Source organism: Asparagus officinalis, chromosome 7, assembly GCF_001876935.1.
Source record: "Asparagus officinalis chromosome 7, Aspof.V1, whole genome shotgun sequence".
NCBI lineage: Eukaryota > Viridiplantae > Streptophyta > Magnoliopsida > Asparagales > Asparagaceae > Asparagus > Asparagus officinalis.
In genome coordinates, this window is record NC_033800.1 from 467,527 (window position 1) to 489,387 (window position 21,861).

General features: G+C 38.8%; 2 protein-coding genes across 2 annotated transcripts; one reads left to right on the forward strand and one right to left on the reverse strand.

Moving 5' to 3' along the window:
• Positions 109-10,897, forward strand: LOC109849539 (GDSL esterase/lipase CPRD49-like). The gene is made up of 6 exons (XM_020419385.1): positions 109-185; positions 1,782-1,859; positions 9,815-9,955; positions 10,045-10,121; positions 10,198-10,347; positions 10,528-10,897. Exons 1-6 carry the CDS (start codon positions 165-167, stop codon positions 10,895-10,897), a joined length of 837 nt encoding a protein of 278 aa, XP_020274974.1. The 5' UTR covers positions 109-164.
• LOC109849546 lies at positions 15,950-16,351 on the reverse strand. The gene has a single exon (XM_020419389.1). The coding sequence runs from the start codon at positions 16,349-16,351 to the stop codon at positions 15,950-15,952; it is 402 nt and encodes a 133-aa protein (XP_020274978.1).

The following is a 21,861-nucleotide window of genomic DNA, read 5'->3' on the forward strand; positions in this document are numbered from 1 at the left end:
AAAGAGATCTCTCTCTCTCTCTCTCTCTCTCTCTCTCTCTCTCTCTCTCTCTCTCTCTCTATCTCTCTCTCTCTCTCTCTCTCTCTCTCTCTCTCTCTCTCTCTCTTCAGCTGATCCTCAAAATTCAGTTAGACAAGGGTACCCTTTCTTTGTTCCCTTGCCTGATGTTGCGCGATATCCTGTTGGTAAGACAGGAGGTACTACTATTTACCGTGTGTTGTAAGCCTCAAATTAAAATTGTGTGAATTTTAGAAGCTGGTTTTAACTACTTGCTTTGATAGGGGTGCTAGCTATCAGATATCAAAGCTTCTCACCCTTGTGTCCCTTAGTATATAGGATAACGTTGACGGAACAAGATCTAACTCAAAACTCTTTTTTTTGCACCGTAAATTATGGTCCTCCTTTTTTGTTGTTGTTGTTGTGATGAAGGTCTATCTTGAAAGTTAGTCAAAGCAACAAGAGTTTAGTGAAAATAATTGATATAACAAATCTGGTTTGTTACTAGTTGCTAGTATAACTTCTTCTAGACAGACTATTAGGTGGTTAAGCATCTGAATATCTTCGCATTTTTACTTTTACCCCGAATGCCAGGAGCATTATTAGGTGCAATGTAATACTACGGCATTTACAACTCCTGTTTCTTTTTTCAAAGGCCTCTTGCACCCTCTTCCCTTCTGGGGGCTACGATGGTCACTAGTGAGACATATGCAGTGTTAGATTAGAATTGACATGAATGACTCGCTGCTCTGCAGAATTTTCTAGAAAATATAAACCTGAATATAGGACGGTTCGTAAGGAATAAAAACAGTATGAACTAGTACGACTGTGTGAACTTGTTGTTATGCTTTTTTTTTTTTTGGTTAATTGACCCTTAGTTGCATATACCATCACCTGCCCTTACTCTATTAAGGATACATGTTGATATGGGACGATAAATAGGTATGTGTCATGTGAGTAGTGCTTTAGACCATTTTCTTCCTACCCAATTTCTTAACTATTAAGTCCAATCTGTATGTTGTCTTTGTCAAAGTTGGATGTTTAAACTGGGGTTTTAAAGTATCGCTTTGACAAAAGTTCGAATTCGTAATTATCTTCTATATTCTTATGTGTACACTGTACTGCATATAGATAAGTAGATGCTTCAGCATCTTGAGCTTTTAAAAACTACAGGACCACATCTCTCATTAGATTCAAAATGACTCATTACAAAGATAAAAACAGACAATTTTTGACAGGATGGATTGTGCAACCTTGGAACCGAAAAATACATCTTTTCTACACTTTGTAACCACTTGTCATGTCAATTGCCAAAGTTGTTAAAAACATTTCATGACCTTCAACAGCTAGAAGAAATAATTTCTTGAACCAATAAGCTAGCGCATTTTACAATTTCAAATAAATTAATTTCAGGCTATCATCTACATTCACAGAAACAGAGTGGTAAAAAGAAAGAAGTTTGAGTATTGTGGCGTCCAAGAAAAAAGTTATTCCAATATATTAGGGGACACAGAGAGATCCAACATTATATGGTAGGTAAAACTCCAAACTGAAAAAAATAAAAACAAAAATAAAAATAAAATTTTTTAAAATAAAAAAAAGAAGAAAAATGAGTAAATTTGTTCTAATAAGTTTATATATTTTTTTAATTGTATCTTATCATATTTTCTTTCTTAATTTCATGGTTTGAGTTTCTGTCAATGTATTTGTCATTCTAATCTTAACTTCCTGTTTTAGCATTTAAGTTTTTTCAGAAGTCCAGCACTTAATGGATACTTTAACAGGCTGACATTTTGTTGCGAGGATATGCTGGCTGGAACTCAAGACGTGCCATTCAAGTTATTGACAAAATTTTTCCTAAGGTATGTACTTCTTTTTTAATTTTTTTATTGGATACTTTTGATTCATTTGAACAGTCCCAAAATCTAAACTTATGGTGTATTGGTTTCACAATAATAATTTTTTTCAAATTTAACCTTAACTCATTAGTGGAAGCTTAACAAGATCTTACGCTTCAATTCTCTACCTTGTTTCCATCACTCCATTTAAACATAATTTCTCAGCCTATATTCATCTTTTATTTAGTAGTGATTACTGAAAACATGATTGATTACAGTCAGCAAGTAATTCGATGAGTTTATTCTGCCAAATAGTACATAGTAATATATTATCCATGCAAGACACTCCTATCTAGATTTCAAAAATTATCTTGATTTTAAGAGAGTGCAAGGTTGTTTTTTTTCTATGCTAAATACTCTTTACTCTGGTGCAACTTAGAAGAAAATGTAGTATTGCCCGTGGTATATAGAGAACATGTATATATTTAGATACCTGGCTAACCGTAATTGAATGAGAATATAATAAATATCTTCGCAATAATAGGACTAGTCTAGACCCACCTATAGACATAATCATAACATACAATGATACAATAATACATATACATCCTTGTGTTCATGGAGGGACATACGTAAATCCACACATAAATACCAAATTCATGCTTTGGAATACAGTTATCATCACTGGTCTGTTTACAAGATGCCTTATCTCATAATGTCTTGATGAATGTATAGAGTGTTGGGGAAAACCCGTGTTGAGGAACCAAACCAACCGTCGATCAAAGAAAGCAAAATCCAACCAAAATCAATGCACAAACACCAAACACCAGTTTTAACGTGGTTCGGCAATTGCTTACGTCCACGGGGCAAGAAGAGGATGTGGTTTTTCACTAATAGAGAATAAGAGTACAAATTGAGATTACAAATCACTCGAAGGAACAAACTAATCTCACCACAAAGCTCTAATCAACTCAAATAACTAAAATTGCTTAACCAATTAAAACTAGGGCATTGCTTCGATGCTCAATTTCTTCATTTATTGTTTTAAAGGGTAAAACATGCAGTTACCATCATCAATGTGTTGGAGTTGGCTCAATTTCCAACTCATTTATTGCTGCAGTTTTTCTGCATGCAGATATAATTTTGCATGGTCTTTTCGGGTATGATGCAGTCATTATTTAGCTCAAAAATCTACATGAAAGTTGTAGAGGTGCATGTATAGTATACTCCAAGCTTTGAATCATAGGAAAAAAAGCAGTATTGAGGGAGTTATGGTCAGTCAAAGTACCCTACTCGAATCTGGACAGATTTGTGTATTCACACTTAATCTCTCCAAATAAACCCTAAACAAATAGCTCAGAAAATACCTCTTTTCTGTGCTCCAAATATCCTAAACTCTAACATTTTGAAACCCTAAAACGTATATTGGTATTTATACAAACACCAAAATCCAAATCAGAACAGGAAACTCAAACTGGGCCTGACCTGTTACGCGGTCGACCGTCACGATCGACCGCGACCAACAAACAGAACCTGGAAACTCCTACAGGGTCTAGCGGTCGACCGAGGCGGTCGACCATGCCAAATCCAGACTCCTCCCAGAGTCTGTGCACGTTCGCGGTCGACCGGTCTTGCGTCACGGTCAACCGCACAGCTCCCAAACTGACTCCTGCGGATCCCAACACTTGTTCTTCACCAAACTTCTTCACAGTTTCTTCAATTCTCTACCTCGGTGAAATTTCTTTCAAAACTGAACCGACACTAACCAAACCAAATGCCTCACTTGTTGCGTCCAGTACGAAGTGAAACTATTCACGATAACGGACTCAATCCACAACAAGTCGAGACCCAAACGGGAGTGCGAACACTTACCCAAACGTCGATGTCTCTTACCAAATCGGCTGCATCAAAATTGACTACCTACGTATCCTCTTGCCCAAGGAATCAAGCCTTCACGTGGTTAACCCAATGGCCTCCAAAGGCCCTTAATCCAATAGAAGAGCATGCAACCCTCCACCATCATCACCAAATCTGTGACTGATAGCACCTCCAATGACCTCAAACTGAAGCGATCCAAACACCTCTGCCTGAGGTGAACCAAGGGCCAAATCCAAACTACGCCTATCAGCTACACTCAAAACAATCAACACGTCATCTACATCCGAAACCGAATGACCCCTATGCTGTGTCACCTCAGCTAAAGTCCCAAATAATACAGAATGACCTGGAGTATGTGGAGTAATATCCACCCAATGTGAAGTAGCATCACCCTCCACCTACTGTAATATCCAACTGATCTGATCAACACTCTCCACCTGCCGAGAGTCCAATGTGACATACCTGCTCAGAAAGAAATCAGAAGCTCCCAAATGATAGCCAAACGAGTCTCTGAATCCTAAACGCGCAATCGGATTAAATTTCACATTCTTGACGTGACCAAATGCTAGGTAATCAAATATCCGACGCCAACCAAAATTTGAAGCAGCTCCACCAGATTCAAAATCACTAAATACAGCAGTCAACAATCTATGTATAAGATGATCCAAACGTGTCGAAGCCCGAATACCAAGTCCAATACTCGACAACCAACATCGATCCTCTTCCAAAAAGGAACAGCTCATCAAATCTGTCATCTTATATCGTCGCCTCAATGTCTCCTCTCCAATGAAGTGTCTTCAACTACCATGAGCTCGGCACAAATACAAGAAGAAACCCATACTCGAGCTAGTACGACAGATAACCTTTTTGCCAACACACTTCTACTAACTGTTACGGACTACTAGGACTTCAAACCAACGGGGCTTGGTTGCGAACCATAAATCTCTAGTACAATCCCCAATTACAGCAACCAAAAAACGATTACATCCCAATGATGTCTTCTTGAAAGGCCCCCAAATGCATGACTGAACACCTCCTAAAAGACCCCTCGATCGATGGATAGAAGTGCCAAACTCCACCACGGTCTTCTCGCTTATCCCAATATGCTCAAAGGATTTTCATTTGCAGGTCAACTCAACAACCTATGCACGGCATCGCCAATCAAATACCCCAGGGTCAAACAACGCCACAGTCTAACCAAATCCAATGAAGTCGTCAGTGTTCTATCAATCATCGTGCTCCCAAGCAAATAGTACAAGTTACTTCTTCTGACGTCCTTCATCACAATTATGAATCAAAATGTAACCTTCAAACGTGCATCCACCAATGTTACCTTATAGCTTGCTGCCTCAAAAACTCCAAGTAAAATAATGTTCTTCTTCAATTGAGGAACGAACCTTACTTCAACCAACTCCCGAATCATCCCGTCACTTATCTGAATACGAACGGTACCGATACCATCAATAGGACATTTGTGATTATTACTCATGAGCACAACATCCTCTCTTTCCAACTCCTGAAAGCTGGAGAACTAATCCCTCCTAGGATAAATATGGTATTAGGCACCTGAATCAAACATCCACTCAGTGGAGTTAGTAACACAAACTGACGAAAGTGCTGGGCACGAATAGCCCGAAGAATCTGAATCTGAAATATTGCCACTAGCCTTGGCAACATTCACCTCTGAAGCTTCAATCGCTTTCCCCTTATTCTTCTCAGCTCGATCATTCAATTTTGGGCATTCAGCTTTTCAATGTCTATCTTCTTTACAAAAAACACACTGATTCCTACGAATTTCAAGATGTGCCCTTCTAGACTACGACCTTCTACCTCGGTTTGGACTCTTTGCTCTTGCAACTAATGCCCCTGCTACCGGCTCAATAGAAGTTTCCTTATCATTCTTCCTAAGTTGGTAATTCACAAGTACAGCGGTGACCTCACTATATAAAAGAGATGCCTTTCCATTAATAAGAGTAAGAACGAATGTCTCATATTTCTCGTCGGACAAGGAACTCGATAATAGCAACGTCTTGTCCTCATCTTCAACAATAACATCTACATTCGTCAAATCTGCAAGAAGCTTCGTATAGTGGTTCATGTAATCACCAATGGATGTCTCTTTCTTCAATTAGAAGCGATAAAGCCTTCTCTTCAAATACAAGCGATTTTTGATGCTCTTCGTCAAGTACTTGCTCTCTAGGACCTCCTAAATCTTCTTCGTCGAAGTCTTATTCATCACATCATATTTTAGATCTTGAGTGAGACAAGACCTAATCACACCACACGTCGTTCTATTTATTTTCTTCCAAACCTTCTCATCAATGTTGTCTGATTTCCCGTCCAACTCTAACGTATCTTCCAAATTCTGTGCATTGAGCGCATCTAAGACTTCGCATCGCCAAAGTCTAAAATTGTTAGTGCCATTGAACTTCTCCACGTTAATCTTCATCGAGTGGATATTCAAACTTTGGACAGTCTTCACGTCTGAAGAACCACCCTCAACACCTTTTTTCCCGGCCATAATTCTCAACACACCAACAAACAATTGCGGAAACGAACAAGAAATAGATCCAAACTTAAAAAAGATAAGAGTCTTTACCAAAAAGATCCCACCTTTATTACCAACTAAAATTCTAGACGAGCTTCCAAATTGATCTACTCTTTTAAATAGCCTAAGCGTAGCCCGAGCTCTGATACCAATTGTTGGGAAAAACCCGTGTCGAGGAACCAAACCAACCGCCGATCAAAGAAGGCAAAATCCAACCAAAATCAATGCACAAATACCAAACACCAGTTTTAACGTGGTTCGGCAATTGCCTACGTCCACGGGGCAAGAAGGGGATGAGTTTTTTTACTAATAGAGAATAAGAATACAAATTGAGATTACAAATCACTCGAATAAACAAATTAATCTCACCACAAAGCTCTTAATCTTTTCAAATAAACCCTAAACAAATAGCTCAGAAAATACCTCTTTTCTGTGCTCTAAATATCCCAAACTCTAACCTTTTGAAATCCTAGAACGTATATTAGTATTTATACAAACACCAAAATCCAAATCAGGCCAGGAAACTCAAACTGGGCCTGACCTGTTACGCGGTCGACCGCCACGGTCGATCGCGACCAACAAACAGAACCTGGAAACTCCTATAGGGTCTGGCGGTCGACCAAAGCGGTCGACCGCGCCAAATCCAGACTCCTCCTAGGGTCTGTGCACGTTCGCGGTCGACCGGCCTTGCGTCGCTGTTTACCGCGTAGCTCCCAAACCGACTCCTGCGGATCCTAACACATGTTCTTCACCAAACTTCTTCACGGTTTCTTCATAAAGAGATCAGTTTAAGCAGAAGTTAGTAGCATGGGTACTTCTGTCATGAAGCAGCACCCGTTTTGTACCCATACCAGAGACCGACACTTACTTGGATATATGCATACACTTATTCAAATGCGTACTCAATTATATAATACATGATTTAAATTAAACCGCTCGTCATACACTTCTGGGACGTTACTAGTATTTAAACCGTACGAAGCATGGCCTACTGTTATTGTTGAAATTACATATTTACCTTTGAAGATCATGTTTGTGACATCATATGTTTTGCGTACACTGGAAACATCGAGCACGTAATCACCCATGTCCAAGTTGCGCCATTTCCAGAGATATTCATTTGCTATTACTTGAAATGTTCCACTGAGTTATTTGCTGTTAGCAAGTAAAATAGTGCATGCTTCCACATAAAATTCTATTCTACATAAAAGAGGGTAACTGCCAGAAAGCATAAGAGTCAATAATTATATAAGAGAATAAAAACATAGTATCACGACAGAAAATATACTGTTTATCAACGCTTCAAATTTGAATTCCATAGACCTACCCCTTTTCCTGAACATATTTTTCAAGGGAGTTCATGATAAGATCAACTTAACTTTGTAAAAGGATGTGGATCCTCCCAACTATCCAAAATTGTGAAATTATTACTAATATATCATAACCATTTATGTACTTAGTAGATGACTGCGAGAAAGGATTTAGCTTCTCTTTACATCCACTATCTATTTACTTAAGCAAAGGTAAAAGAACACAATATAAAGCATGAAAACACATTAACTTGTATGATGCGAGAATATAACAAACATCCTTCAATTCAGTACACTGGATAGAGAGATCAGTTTAAGCAGTAGTTAGTAGCATGGGTACTTACTATCATGAAGCGGTACCCGTTTCGTACCCATACCAGAGGCCGACACTTTCTTGGATATATGCATACACTTATGCAAATGCATACTCAATTATATAATACATGATTTAAATTAAATCGCTTGTCATACACTTTTGGGATGTAGATTATATTCTTCATATACACTTCTTGAAACTCATTGAACATAGATCGGTTTCGTTTCAGCCCTTACCCGGTACATAACTATAGTTTTAAACTGTATTTTGGGAATCAGATGAAAAAACAAGAGGTTTTCTGATTAATGAATTGCAAACAGTAACTTTGGATTTTTCAAACAATAATGATGCATTTTCAAATGAATCTATAATGCTTTATGATATAACTATACATTGTTTTTCCTTGTTTTATATCCTTTGGAATGAGTTCTAATCATCTTTAACCATATCACTTCCTAATAGAAGTTGAAAGGACTTAGTGTGCATCTTTTTATGTGAAAAGATATGTTTATTTAAATTCCAACGGATACAATTATCAGTAGATGCAACCCTTGGTAAATAATAACTCTAGTAATAAACCTACTTTTTCAAAATAAACATTTTTTTGGCATAATTCTGTTACCACTTTTTTTTGTTATGGATAATTTCATATCATATTCAAGATGAAGCCTGATGATGCATGCCATTTGTTGATGTGACACAAAAATTTTGAAGTAAAATGGCCGAGAGCCTTTAGGAATATAAGCAGTTTAGAAACTGTTATATGAATAGTAGGATTTATGAAATGTAACTGCGTCAAACATATGAAGAAATGAGGGTATGGTGGAACCGTGGAAGTTGATTGATAGTAGTTGCCTTGAAGCGATCTCTTTGTTCTGGATCAAGCAATCGCTATCATCGTAAAAATGATCTAATGGAAGATCTTAAACCCCATTGTTTACCCAACCATGCTTATGGAGTATGAATGTTAACTATTAAGAGACAAGACATTTCATTTGCTGAAATGAACAATCGGTAATACCCTAGAAGATGGATGAGAAACTGGTAAATCTACAGAAGTTAATAGATGCAGAAAATCGATTGTGATGGTTCGGAAATATGCAAAATTACATGAGAGAATGCCTTTAGAGGAGTGAAGATCATAGTTATTGTGGGCTATTAGAGGAAGGGAACTACAATAAATCTCCAAAGGAAAAATGTGTGGGAAGATATAACTGATAGTCTCCAAAGAAGCAAATTTTACTTCCATACTCATGAAGAATTGATTACAACTCACATAACTTAATACATAATTAGGGGTTTAAATACAAAACATTAGATAAGACCTAATCCTAATCTAAAAGATCTAGCTAACAAAAAAATAAATATAAAAAATTAATTAATTAATTGGTGGAAGACATAACTAATGAGGGGAAAAAGAAACAAACATAAACTAAAAATCGCTAATTAACCAAACTTATATTTGAATCTGACAGATAATTCACACTCAAATCTTGACTAAATTAAATTTAAAATTCAAGCACGTTCTTAGTTATGTGCCCCTGGGTTAAAATACAAAACATAAGTAGGGGTTTAAATACAAAACATTAGATAAGACCTAATCCTAATCTAAAAGATCTAGCTAACAAAAAAATAAAAATAAAAAATTAATCAATTGGGGGAAGAAATAACTAATTGAAAAGAAAACAAACATAAACTAAAAAAAACGCTAGCTAACCAAACTTATATTTGAATCTGACAGATAATTCACACTCAAATCTTGACTATATTAAATTTAAAATTCAAGCATGTTCGTCGTTATGCGCCCCTAGGTTAGCCTAGGCCCTGCTTTCATGTCGGGGCTCTCATTTGTTGAAGCTTTGCTAAGAAGATCATGTTTCAAGTGGATACCTATCTTAGTTAACTTACTTTCATGAATGTTGTCTAGGATGCACCGGTCCAACCTTCTCTTGTGGTAGTTTATTTTGGTGGTAACGATTCAATGGGAGCTCACCCATCTGGCCTAGGCCCTCATGTTCCACTTCCTGAATACATTGAGAACTTGAGAAAGATCGCGAATCATCTGAAGGTATCACTTAGCAATGGTCATAGAAAGCATACATTTATTGGAGGTGCTTTGTTGTGCATTTTGATGGATCACCATTACTTAATTTTCAGAGCCTCTCAGAAAGAACGCGTATTATTTTTCTTAGCTGCCCTCCGGTCAATGAGGAAATGCTTCGCGAGCGAACAAGGTGCTTCAATTACGCTATCGTGGTTGTAGTCTTGATATTCTAGTCCTAATTACATCTCTTATGCATTTCGATTTAGTGATGCGCTGAGTCCGTTGGTCAGAACAAATGAGATCTGCCGTCAATATTCAGAAGCATGTATAGAACTATGCGAGGAGATGGGCGTGAAGGCTATTGACCTATGGACTGCAATACAGAAGAGGGAGGACTGGGCTACTTCTTGCTTTACGTGAGTCTGTGTGCAAGAATTCTAAAAATTCCCAATCTGACAAGAGTGCTTAATATTCTTGTTAAAAAAATGATGAAACCATTCTGCATTGTGTTTCTTGTTGATTACTTGCATCCTGTATGTCCATCAATATCCCTTGTTTTTTCTCGATCTGTGCAATGACAAAAGGTTCCATTTCAGTGATGGGGTACATTTTTCCTCTGAAGGGAGCAACATCGTTGTGGAGGAGATGCTGAAGGTGCTGAAAGGAGCTGACTGGCAGCCATCTTTGCACTGGAAGTCGTTGCCAACTGAGTTTGGTGAGGATTCACCTTATGATCTCGTTGCTCCGCGTGATGGAAAATCCACAGCCTCAGATCCTGCTGGAATGAGACTTTTTACGCCGGGAAATTCGGCCTGGACTCCAAGACTGCCGTGCCTCTCTTCCAATCCTACACATGAGCTAGGCGCATCTATCTATGTATCTTCGTATAAAACTGAACTGAAGAGAATGGTTTGGGATTCTTTAAGCATATGTTGCTATGACAGAGAATTATGTTCTGAAGTGTGAGGTATTGTTGCTAATTTTGTGTCCACGAAGCTAAAATTGTTATCCACTTTGTATTAGTTTTTCTTTGCTAAGTAGTTGCAATTAATGGGATTTGCATCTGTGCTGGTGAACAAATATTCTGAACGCGTAAGGAACTTAAAGAAATGCGTGGGAGGACATTTAAGGCATGAACACTATCTGTGATAAGGAACGCCTCCTTAAATTCTTTATATAAAATGGGGGAAAGTTGAACAAAATCAGGATTAATTCGATTTGAGATACTGTTTAATCTAGGCAGAGCATAATTCTGATTTGAGAATTATATATGCTATTGATTATTAATAAATTTTTATAATAAAGAAAAGTATGAGTTTTCCCCCTCTCCGAGTTTCTTTCTCTGGCTCCTTGTTTTATTATTATATACTAGTATTCTGGGGCACGTGATGCGTGCATAACAAAAAAATATGATGGCATTTTGAAATGGCTTTTGTGAAAATGGTAGCATTTGTGTTGATTCTCAAGTGTTGGGCATTTTAGTTGTCTTTTACGACTGTGAAAGTGTTTCTTTTATAATTTTGAAATGTGACGGAACTTTTAGTATTTCTGAAAAAAATGATACTTAAACAAAAAAAAGTGGCTTTTCTTTTATATATAGTATGGAAGGTGTTAGTATTAGAGAGAAAGAGAGAGAGAGAAACAACACTTATTCAGTCCAAAGGTCCAAAAGGGAATTGGATCGCAACGAGGCTTTTTGATGCAATACTGCACAGTTCAAGGAGCAGTGAGGCGATTGCGTAGGCCAAATACCAAGTGGTGCTGCGGCTTGCGATTCTAATACACCTCAATATATATACTATATATATAACTTCTATAATTATATTCATATATATATTCTATATATCCTAAAATTATTATTACTTAAGTGGATAGTAAATAGTATGTCCACCAAGATTTTTTAAAGCCCAGCTCATATGCCTAGGATCCATCGTATTATAAATAAAAAGGTGTTTTATAGTTAATATATGTGTGGCTAGAAACTTTGGGAACCATCAACTTAAGTTGATAAGGAAGTTTGCTCTATATATTACTATATACTATCATATATATATATTTATATATATCTTCAATTAATAGCTTATATATACTACGTTTAATATATATATAGTTATACTTAATTATGATATATCGAAGAGAGAGAGAGAGATGAGAAGAGAGGGAATATGGGTATGACTTGGGCCAAGGATCTTGGTATGATTGTGGACACCATCCTTGCTCACATCCAACATCACACCTTGAAATGGTGAGTGCTCCCATCTTCAGGTGTGGATGTATGACAAGATGTGTCACATCACCTACTAAGGATCCTTGGTAGCCAAAGTATACCCATATCTTTCTCAATATATATATAATGTAAAGAAGTTAAAGCGCATATATATATATATATATCCATAATTAGTATACTAATAATACTATATATATATAATATAATATATATTATTGAGAGAGAGAGAGAGAGAGAGAGAGAGAGAGAAATATGGGTATGCTTGTTATCAAGCACAAAAAGTTATGCTTGGTAGTAATATGTTACATCTCCCTCCACTCATTCAAATGTGGGACTACATTCACATGGGTAATGTGTGACGCCCCTGTTTTCACACATGGCTGCAGTCCAAGGTGAACCCAGAGATGTCAAACCTGCCATGCACCCACACTGTGTAACAACAAGTTTCACCAATCACAGTAATATCCTCTAGTTGGATCAAATAAAAGCGTAGGTACAAAACAGGCAAAGAAGTAGAACAATAATAATAGACATGATAAAGAGGATGATATCTCATAAATAAAGGTCATGTCTCAACTGAAAATAAACTGAAATACATATGGAGTCTGAAATAACATACGATGTCTCAACATGAATCAAAACGGAAAGTCGAACTAAGGCACATTGCCTTTACAAAATGAAACTAAACTCTAAGTCTGAATAAAATTTAAAACTACAGTAGAGCCTCTAATAAATCTCTCGGGACGGCGACTATGCAAGAACTCCATCATCATGCGGCTCTCCGGAACTCCGAGCTACCTGAAAGGGTATTTTTAAAAGAAAAAAAAACAACAACAAGAGCGTCAGAACGCTACAACAAGATTACCCCCATCCGCCCCCGGGGGAAGGGCTGCTAGGATGGAGTGGAGGCTCTATCTATTAAGCATAGTCTACCTATATCATTTTCCCTGTATCTAGCGAAATTAATATTCAGACACCTACAAAATGAGACGTAGTACGTCGAGCGAAATAATCCAAACAAGGAAACCCTCATGTATATACCATATGTCCCGAATCGTAAACATCTAAACATTAATACCGAAATAAGAATAAACCATCTAATAAAACCAATAATTAGAGATCTATAACACGAGACTGGTACGTCGAGCGAAATAATCCAAACAAGGAAACCCTCATGTATATACCATAAGTCTCAAATTGTGAATCTCTAATCATTGATCCCAACTAAGAAAAAAAAAGACAGTAAAGAAATAAGATATCAACACATCGTATTTATAATATCTTCCACAATCACTGGAGAGATAGAATAAAATACCAACACATAATTTTGTATACTTTCAAAAGTAACGTATCTCAGTTATATAGTTCAATGATAGGTCGTATTCATAATCGGCATCTGCCATACTTAGGCTATCAAGTAATTGTCTCAGTACGACGGACTACCCTATAGGTATCCTGAACTGTGTACACGGCTCATTAGCCTCATCGCGATCTCAGTACATAACATGAGTACGTGACGGACTATCAAATAGGCATCCTAGAAATACGGCTCACGAGCCTCATCGCACCCTAGTGCGGGATGGACGGCTAGATCAAGCCTCCTAAAATCTGACTCAATGGCCTGTACATGTGGAATATCGACACACTACCTCATGTAGTATTGAACTGAGCTCATTAACGATATCCACCTCATATAAATCTTTGTACCTCTGGCATGTCGATGCACTATCTCATATAATATTGAGCTATGCTCATCAATGATAGTTACCTCATGTATAAACCGTGTATATCTGGTGTGTCGACGCACTATCCCATATAGTACTAAGCTGTGCTCATCAACGACATCCAACATGTATATGAACTATATCTAATTCAAATACGATCAAATCAAAATTTATCATAATCCCCTTGGGATTCTTAAATGTATAACATAACATATTCATGACTATACGTATAACATCAAGCGGCTCAAAACTTCGCGAACGCACCTCAAAACGACGCAACACAACTCCACAAAACGAGCAGGAAAAACAGACATGATATCTGTTAGTAAAACAAGCATATTTTTCTCTAGGAAAACGATTTTTATAAATGGTTTTCTGTTTTGAAAACTAGATTCACACATCTTTCAAATGACATAAGTTTAGTTCAGTTTGGAGTTCATTTGTTATCCCAAATCTCTAGTTAAACATTATATATGTGCAGCCGTTTTTCTACAGGACATGTTGTTAGTAAAAAGATCATATCTTTCTCTATACAAATGATTTTTAAGATTAGTCTTCTGTTTTAGAAACTAGATACATATATCTTTTATTTGGTACTAGTTTGGTTAAATTTGGAGTTTATTTTCTATTTTGAAATCTCAGTTATACATGATATAATTGCTATAGTTTTCTGCAGAAAATATTTATTTAGTACATCTCTTAAATTTCTCATATATAAATGAAATTATGAAAAACCCTAATGATTATGATCATGATACTATCATAAACAACAAGAAAAAAATTACTAATCTAGCATTGGTTTATATTTTAACATCAAAAATTTAACTTTTATCACATCATATTAAGATTAAAGCATGAAAACACATATTCAACATCATATTAATCATCTACACTAGTTATTTAACTATGGGGATAGGTTTGGATGAAGATAATCCTGCCTTAATCTCATATGCAAGCCTCTGAAATAAACAGCAAGCAATCCATGAGCACAAACCACCCGTTCTCCCTCGTTACACGTCGATGATCTCGCCCTCGTGTCGATATTTGCTTCACAAAGCTCTCAAAATTCTTAACTTTAGGGTTAAGGATTCAGAGAGAGGAAGAGGGGCTGCTAGAGTTTGAAACTCTGATGTAAGGATGTTAATTTTCATAAAAACACATGTTTATATTTATGCAAACCCGAACTAAACCCGTTTGACCCGAACCAGGAATCCTAATCTGACTAGGAAAATGACCTTCGGTATTTTGATCATAACATTCACGTCCAATCTCAGAATAAGGTGATCTAAGATTTGTTGGAAATATATTGAAAAGACCTATAACTTTGGTATTTTGAGTTTTTCCAGACTCTAAGTATATCATTGTGTAAAATCTATAAACTCTTAACTAGTCATTTTCCCCAGATTTTTCTCGTGCATGTTTTGTGCATTTGCACTCATATATTCATATATATGTACCGAATTGATCTCAAATCAATTCCTAACATACTAAAATATCAATAAATGTTATTTATCATAATATACTATTTTTATTATTATATTTCATAATCATTCAAAATTACGGGGTTTTACATTCTTCCCCCCTTAAAAGAATTTCGTCCCCAAAATTCCGCATTCGTATCTTAGAGATTAATAATGCTAGAAAAGCACATTGAGGGACCAGATAAGGAATCCCCCATATATATATACCATGTGTTCAGAATGATTAGAAGTTAAGTGTCAATACCTCCATTCTAGCGTTAAATGTAAATATAACCATACAAATAATTACATACATAAATCAATTCACCTTCTCAATAGGTGCAGGTAGTCGCGATGCATAACATCTTCGCGCTCCCGAGAATCATCCTCAATGTCTATACTTAACAGTCTAAAATGCAAATACCCCCACTTAACCCATAACTAAATGGAACAAGTACATCGAGCGAAAAATCCAAACAAGGAACCCCTCATATATATATCATATGTTCCGAGTACTTAGGAGTTAAGTGTTAATACCATCATTTTAGCGTTAAGTATAAACATTACAATACAGGTAGCCATAAATCACAAACAAGTCATACTAAATTTAATTTACCTGCTCAAACAGGTGTGGATAGTCGCGACGTATATCCTCTTCGCGTTCCCAAGAAACCTCCTCAGCTCCTCTCCGATTCCACTGAACTTTAACTAAAGGTATCAACTTGTTTCTCAACTTCTTGTCCTCCTTGGCAAGAATACATATAGGAATTTCAATAGTAGTCAGATCCTCCTGAATCTCGATCTCTGGTGCGTCTAATACTTGCTGCTCCTCCTCGTCGCGTAGGTGCTTCTTAAGCATCGAAACATGAAAAACATCGTGTATGCTCGACATGGATGCTGGTAGGTCTAGCCGATATGAAACAGCTCTAATATGCTCAATAATCAGGAATGGTCCAATATACCTCGGGGCAAGTTTTCCTCGTCTGCCAAAATGCTGAACTCCCTTCATTGGTGATATTTTCAATAACACATAGTCCCTAACTTGGAACTCTAACGGTCGTCGTCTATGATCTGCATAACTCTTCTGACGACTCTGCGCTGCAAGGATGCGCTTTCGAATGACTGCTACCTTCTCTGTAGTTTGCCTCACAAGCTCTGGTCCAAGCAATAGGCTGTCCTCTGGTTCTGCCCAACAAATAGGTGATCTACAAGGCCTCTCGTACAATGTTTTATACGGTACCATCCCAATAGTCGCTTGGTAGCTATTATCATAAGCGAATTCGATTAATGGGATGTGGTCCTCCCAGTTACCCTGAAAATCAATGACACATGCTCGCAACATGTCCTCCAATATTTGGTTCACTCTTTCCATCTGCCCATCTGTCTGCGGGTGAAACACACTAGAATAAGATAATCTGCTGCCGAAAGAGTTCTGGAATTTCCGTCTGCCCATCCGTCTACGGGTGAAACACACTAGAATAAGATAATCTGCTGCCGAAAGAGTTCTGGAAGCTTCTCCAAAAATGTGAAGTAAAAACTGAGCCTCGATCTGACACAATCGTCTCTGGGACTACATGTAATCTCACGATCTCCTGAATAAATATCCATGCATATGTCTCTGCCGTGTATGTTGTCTTTACTAGTATGAAATATGCTGACTTTGTCAACCGATCTACTACCACCCAAACTGAATCATTCCCCTTCTTCGATCTCGGCAATCCTACAATGAAGTCCATAGAAATATCTGTCCACTTCCACTCCGGAATGGGTAAAGGCTGTAGGGTTCCTGCCGATCTTTGATGTTCTGTCTTCACTTGCTGGCAGGTAAAGCACTTAGCTACATATTCTGCAATCTCTCTACGCATGTCGCTCCACCAAAAATGTTTCTTCAGATCCTTGTACATCTTCGTTGTACCTGGATGCACTGTATACCTGGTACGATGTGCTTCATCGAATAAATCCTTCTTTAGCTGAGGATTAGCTGGCATTACTAATCGGCCCTTCATCCGAAGTCCTCCATCTGCTCCAATGGTCCAATCAGTCTTTGGCTCTTTGGAAATCTCCTCCTTTCGGGCTTGAATCCAAGAGTCGTCCAACTGAGTTCTGACCACTCTATCACTCCAAGGTGGCTGTACGGATAAAGCTCCCAAAAATACGCTGCTTCTGCCAATCTCCGGTCTAAAGTCGAACTGGCTAAGTGTGTGGAGATCTCGATAAAACGAACATCTCAAAGCTGCAATCCTGTGACGACGCTTCCTACGTAATGCGTCTGCTACGACATTCGCCTTCCCCGGGTGATACTGAATCGCAAACTCATAATCCTTAATGAACTCAACCCATCGTCGCTGTCTCTGATTTAGTTCCTTCTGAGAGAAGATGTACTTCAAGCTCTGATGATTTGTGAATAGTTCAAACTGTACCCCGTACAGGTAGTGTCTCCATGTCTTCAATGCGAAGACCACTGCTGCTAGCTCCAAGTCATGTGTGGGATAGTTTTGTTCATGCGTTCTCAACTGACGCGAAATATATGCTACTACCCTCTGGGTCTGCATCAAAACACCTCCTAGACCCGCTAACGACGCATCTGTATAGACTACGAAGGTCTTATCACTGCTAGGAATGGTTAAAACTGGCGCTGTAGTCAACTTAGCCTTCAAAGTCTCAAAGGCCTCCTGGCACTCCGTGCTCCAAACAAAAGGTACACCTTTTTTCGTAAGGCGTGTAAGTGGTGTGGCTATTTTTGAGAAGTCCTGAATAAACTTCCTGTAATAGCCAGCCAAACCCAAAAAGCTACGGATCTCGGTAACTATCGTCGGCAGCTCCCAATCAAGTACTGTCGTAACTTTAGCTGGATCCACTGCAATGCCCTCTCTGCTGATGACGTGGCCTAAAAATCTGACCTCAGATAGCCAAAACTCGCACTTGCTAAATTTGGCATATAGCTGGTACTCCCGTAAAGTCTGCAATGCTAATTAAAGGTGCTGCTCGTGCTCTGCCTCCGACCTCGAATAGATCATAATGTCGTCGATGAATACTATCATGAACTGGTCCAAGTATGGACGGAAAACCCAATTCATCAAATTCATGAATACCATAGGTGCATTGGTTAGCCCAAATAGCATGATAAGAAACTCAAAGGACCCATAACGAGTTAGAAAGGCGGTCTTGGGAATATCCATCTCCCGAACCCGCAACTGATGATAGCCAGAACGAAGATCAATCTTCGAGAAGTGCTGTGCTCCCTGAAGCTGGTCGAACAAGTCATCAATCCTCGGTAACGGATACCTATTCCAGATAGTGACCTTGTTCAACTCTCGATAATCTATACAAAGACGCATACTGCCATCCTTCTTCTTCACGAAAAGGATCGGCGCCCCCATGGAGAATGACTCCGGTGAATAAAACCCTGAGATAACAACTCGTCCAGCTGAGTCTGTAGCTCCCTCATCTCAGCAGGTGCCATACGATAAGGAGCTCGAGATATCGGTACTGTGCCTGGCTGTAACTCGATGCAGAACCCAACCTCTCTCACAGGAGGTAGCCCCGGTATGTCTTGAAAGACATCCAGAAAATCTGAGACAACCCTAGTCTCGTACAAATCAGCACTCCGATCTCTCAGCATCACCTCCTCGATATAGGCCAGAAATGACTCCGCAAACTGCTTGCCCTGTGAGATCGCTATGATCAACTCAGACCCATCGGACGCTCACAAACTGACTGTTTTCACAAAACAGTCAATACTAACATGGTAGGATGATAACAAATCCATACCGAGAATGACGTCAAAATCTGACATCCGCAAGACGATCAAATCTATGATAAACTCGGACTCATCTAAGCTGATGACACATCTCCTACAAACGTTCCCTAATAGAGATACCTCTCCTAAGGGAGTAGAGACGGACAACGGAATATCTAAATGATGTGCGACTAACTGGAGCCTATCCATGAAGGCATGAGATATAAAAGAATGGGAAGCTTCGTAATCGAACAAGATCCGAGCTTGAAAAGAGTTTACTAAGAAAGTACCTTTTATTATAGCTCCGCTCGCACCATGATCATGTGGTATGCCTGCATAAACTCTGCTAGTGGCTGGCAACTGCTGAACTGTCGATGGTGGAGTATACGGGACTATCTGTCCCTCGGGAATCTCCTGAATTGCGTGAATCTGGCCTACTGGCCCCTCAATCCTAGGAATAGCTGGCGGTGCCTCAATCCTCTGCTGCGGCTATTGGCCGTAACTGCGGCCCTGCTGATACTGACCCTGACCACGGTTCTGCTGCTGACCGTGTCCTCGATTCTGCTGCTGGCCCTGGCCTCTGCCCTGCTGGCCTCCTGCTGGCGCACTGCGACAGTCCTTGGTCTTATGCCCGATCTTGTTGCAGTTATAGCATGCACCCTGAATCTTGCGCTACGGTGGTGCTCTCGAGTCATGTTGTGCTCCCTTCTTGAACTTTCCCTGCTGATGGTGATGAAAGTCCTTACCCCGTTGCTGGGGTCCTCCTAGTCCGGCAAAAGGTCTCTTGCCCTTGCCCTTGTCATTCTGCTGTCCAAACTTGTTGTTGCCCTCCTTGTTCTTCTGGAACATCACAGTCTCTGTCTCCTACGATATAGCTACATCTGCTACCTCTCGGACTGAACGGAATCTTCTAGAAACTAGGTAATGACGAAGACTTGGGCGAAGTCCCATAAGAAACATCTGCGCCTGGCGCTCTCCTGACTGCCACATGCCCGTGAAACGTAGAAGACTTATAAATCGGCTCTCAAAGTCAGCCACAGACATATCTTCCTGCTCTAGCTTAGACAACTCTCGCTCTTTCCCGGCCCATGCCGCGAAAGAGATGTACTGCTCGTCGAAGAAATACACGAAATCCTCCCAAGTGAGGGTCATCCGATGATCCGGAGTGAACTGAAGCCTATACCATCCTCCTGCATCACCCTTCAGACTAAAAGCTGTCAGCCTCTGCTTCTGTACTGAGTCGGCGTTAAGTAAATCTAAAAGTATTTCCCACATATTTCCTCCATTTATAGGTTGTAACTGAATCTGATGTGCCCTAAAATTTTTTTGCTCCCAACTTCTAATATCTTCCTCAATCTTATCGAGCCAAGCTTCCTATTCTGCGATTCTATTAATAGCTGGATGTGGCGATGGTGAGACCTTCGGTATTACCTCTCCAATAGGTACGGCTGGTATAACTGGTGGTGAAACTTCAGAGAGTAAAATTTGGCTTGTTACTCACTCCTCGAGTGTTGCTAGTCTCTGCTTCTGTAATCGGTATTACCAAGTCGATCAGATACTTTGGAGCCTACTACGGCTCGGGCTCTACTTGCCTAGCTCTCCGGGTATAAACTTTACCTCGACCACATCCTCGTTCTAATGTTTATAATACCAAGAGGAGAGCTTATTTGACACAATAAGTGAGATCCCAATCATAAATAACATAACATATACCAATAGAAAAAAATCGTATCACTTATTATTCATGCATTTACTTTTCAATCAAAGTATGATAGTCATAAAAAAATTTATAATTTTTGAGATATACGTATAAATCGTCCTCACTCATTCGAGAAATTCCTAGCGGACTCTATACATGAATCCTAAGAAACTCTATACTAGCTCCACGACTCGACACAAGATGATCCTAAGGATACTGGAACTAGAGCTCTGATACCAACGGTGACGCCCCTGTTTTCATACATGACTGCAGTCCAAGGTAAACCCAGAGATGTCAAACCTGCCATGCATCCACACTGTGCAACAACAAGTTTTACCAATCACAATAACATTCTCTAGTAGGATCAAATAAAAGCATAGGTACAAAACAGGCAAAGAAGTAGAACAATAATAATAGACATGATAAAGAGGATGATATCTCATAAATAAAGGTCATGTCTCAACTGAAAATAAACTGAAATACATATGGAGTCTGAAATAACATACGATGTATCAACATGAATCAAAACGGAAAGTCGAACTAAGGCACATTACCTTTACAAAATGAACCTAAACTCTAAGTCTGAATAAAATTTAAAACTACAGTGGAGCCTCTAATAAATCTCTCAGGATGGCGATTATGCAAGAACTCCGTCATCATGCGGCTCTCCGGAACTCCGAGTTACCTAAAAGAGTATTTAAAAAAAAAAGAAACAACAACAAGAGCGTCAGAGCGCTACAGCAAGATTACCCTCATCCGCCCCTAGGGGAAGGGCTGCTAGGATGGAGTGGAGGCTCTATCTATTAAGCATAGTCTACCTATATCATTTTTCCCGTATCTAGCAAAATTAATATTCAGACACCTACAAAACGAGACGTAGTACGTCGAGCGAAATAATCCAAACAAGGAAACCCTCATGTATATACCATATGTCCCGAATCGTAAACATCTAAACATTAATACCGAAATAAGAATAAACCATATAATAAAACCAATAATTAGAGATCCATAACACGAGACTGGTACGTCGAGCGAAATAATCCAAACAAGGAAACCCTCATGTATATACCATAAGTATCAA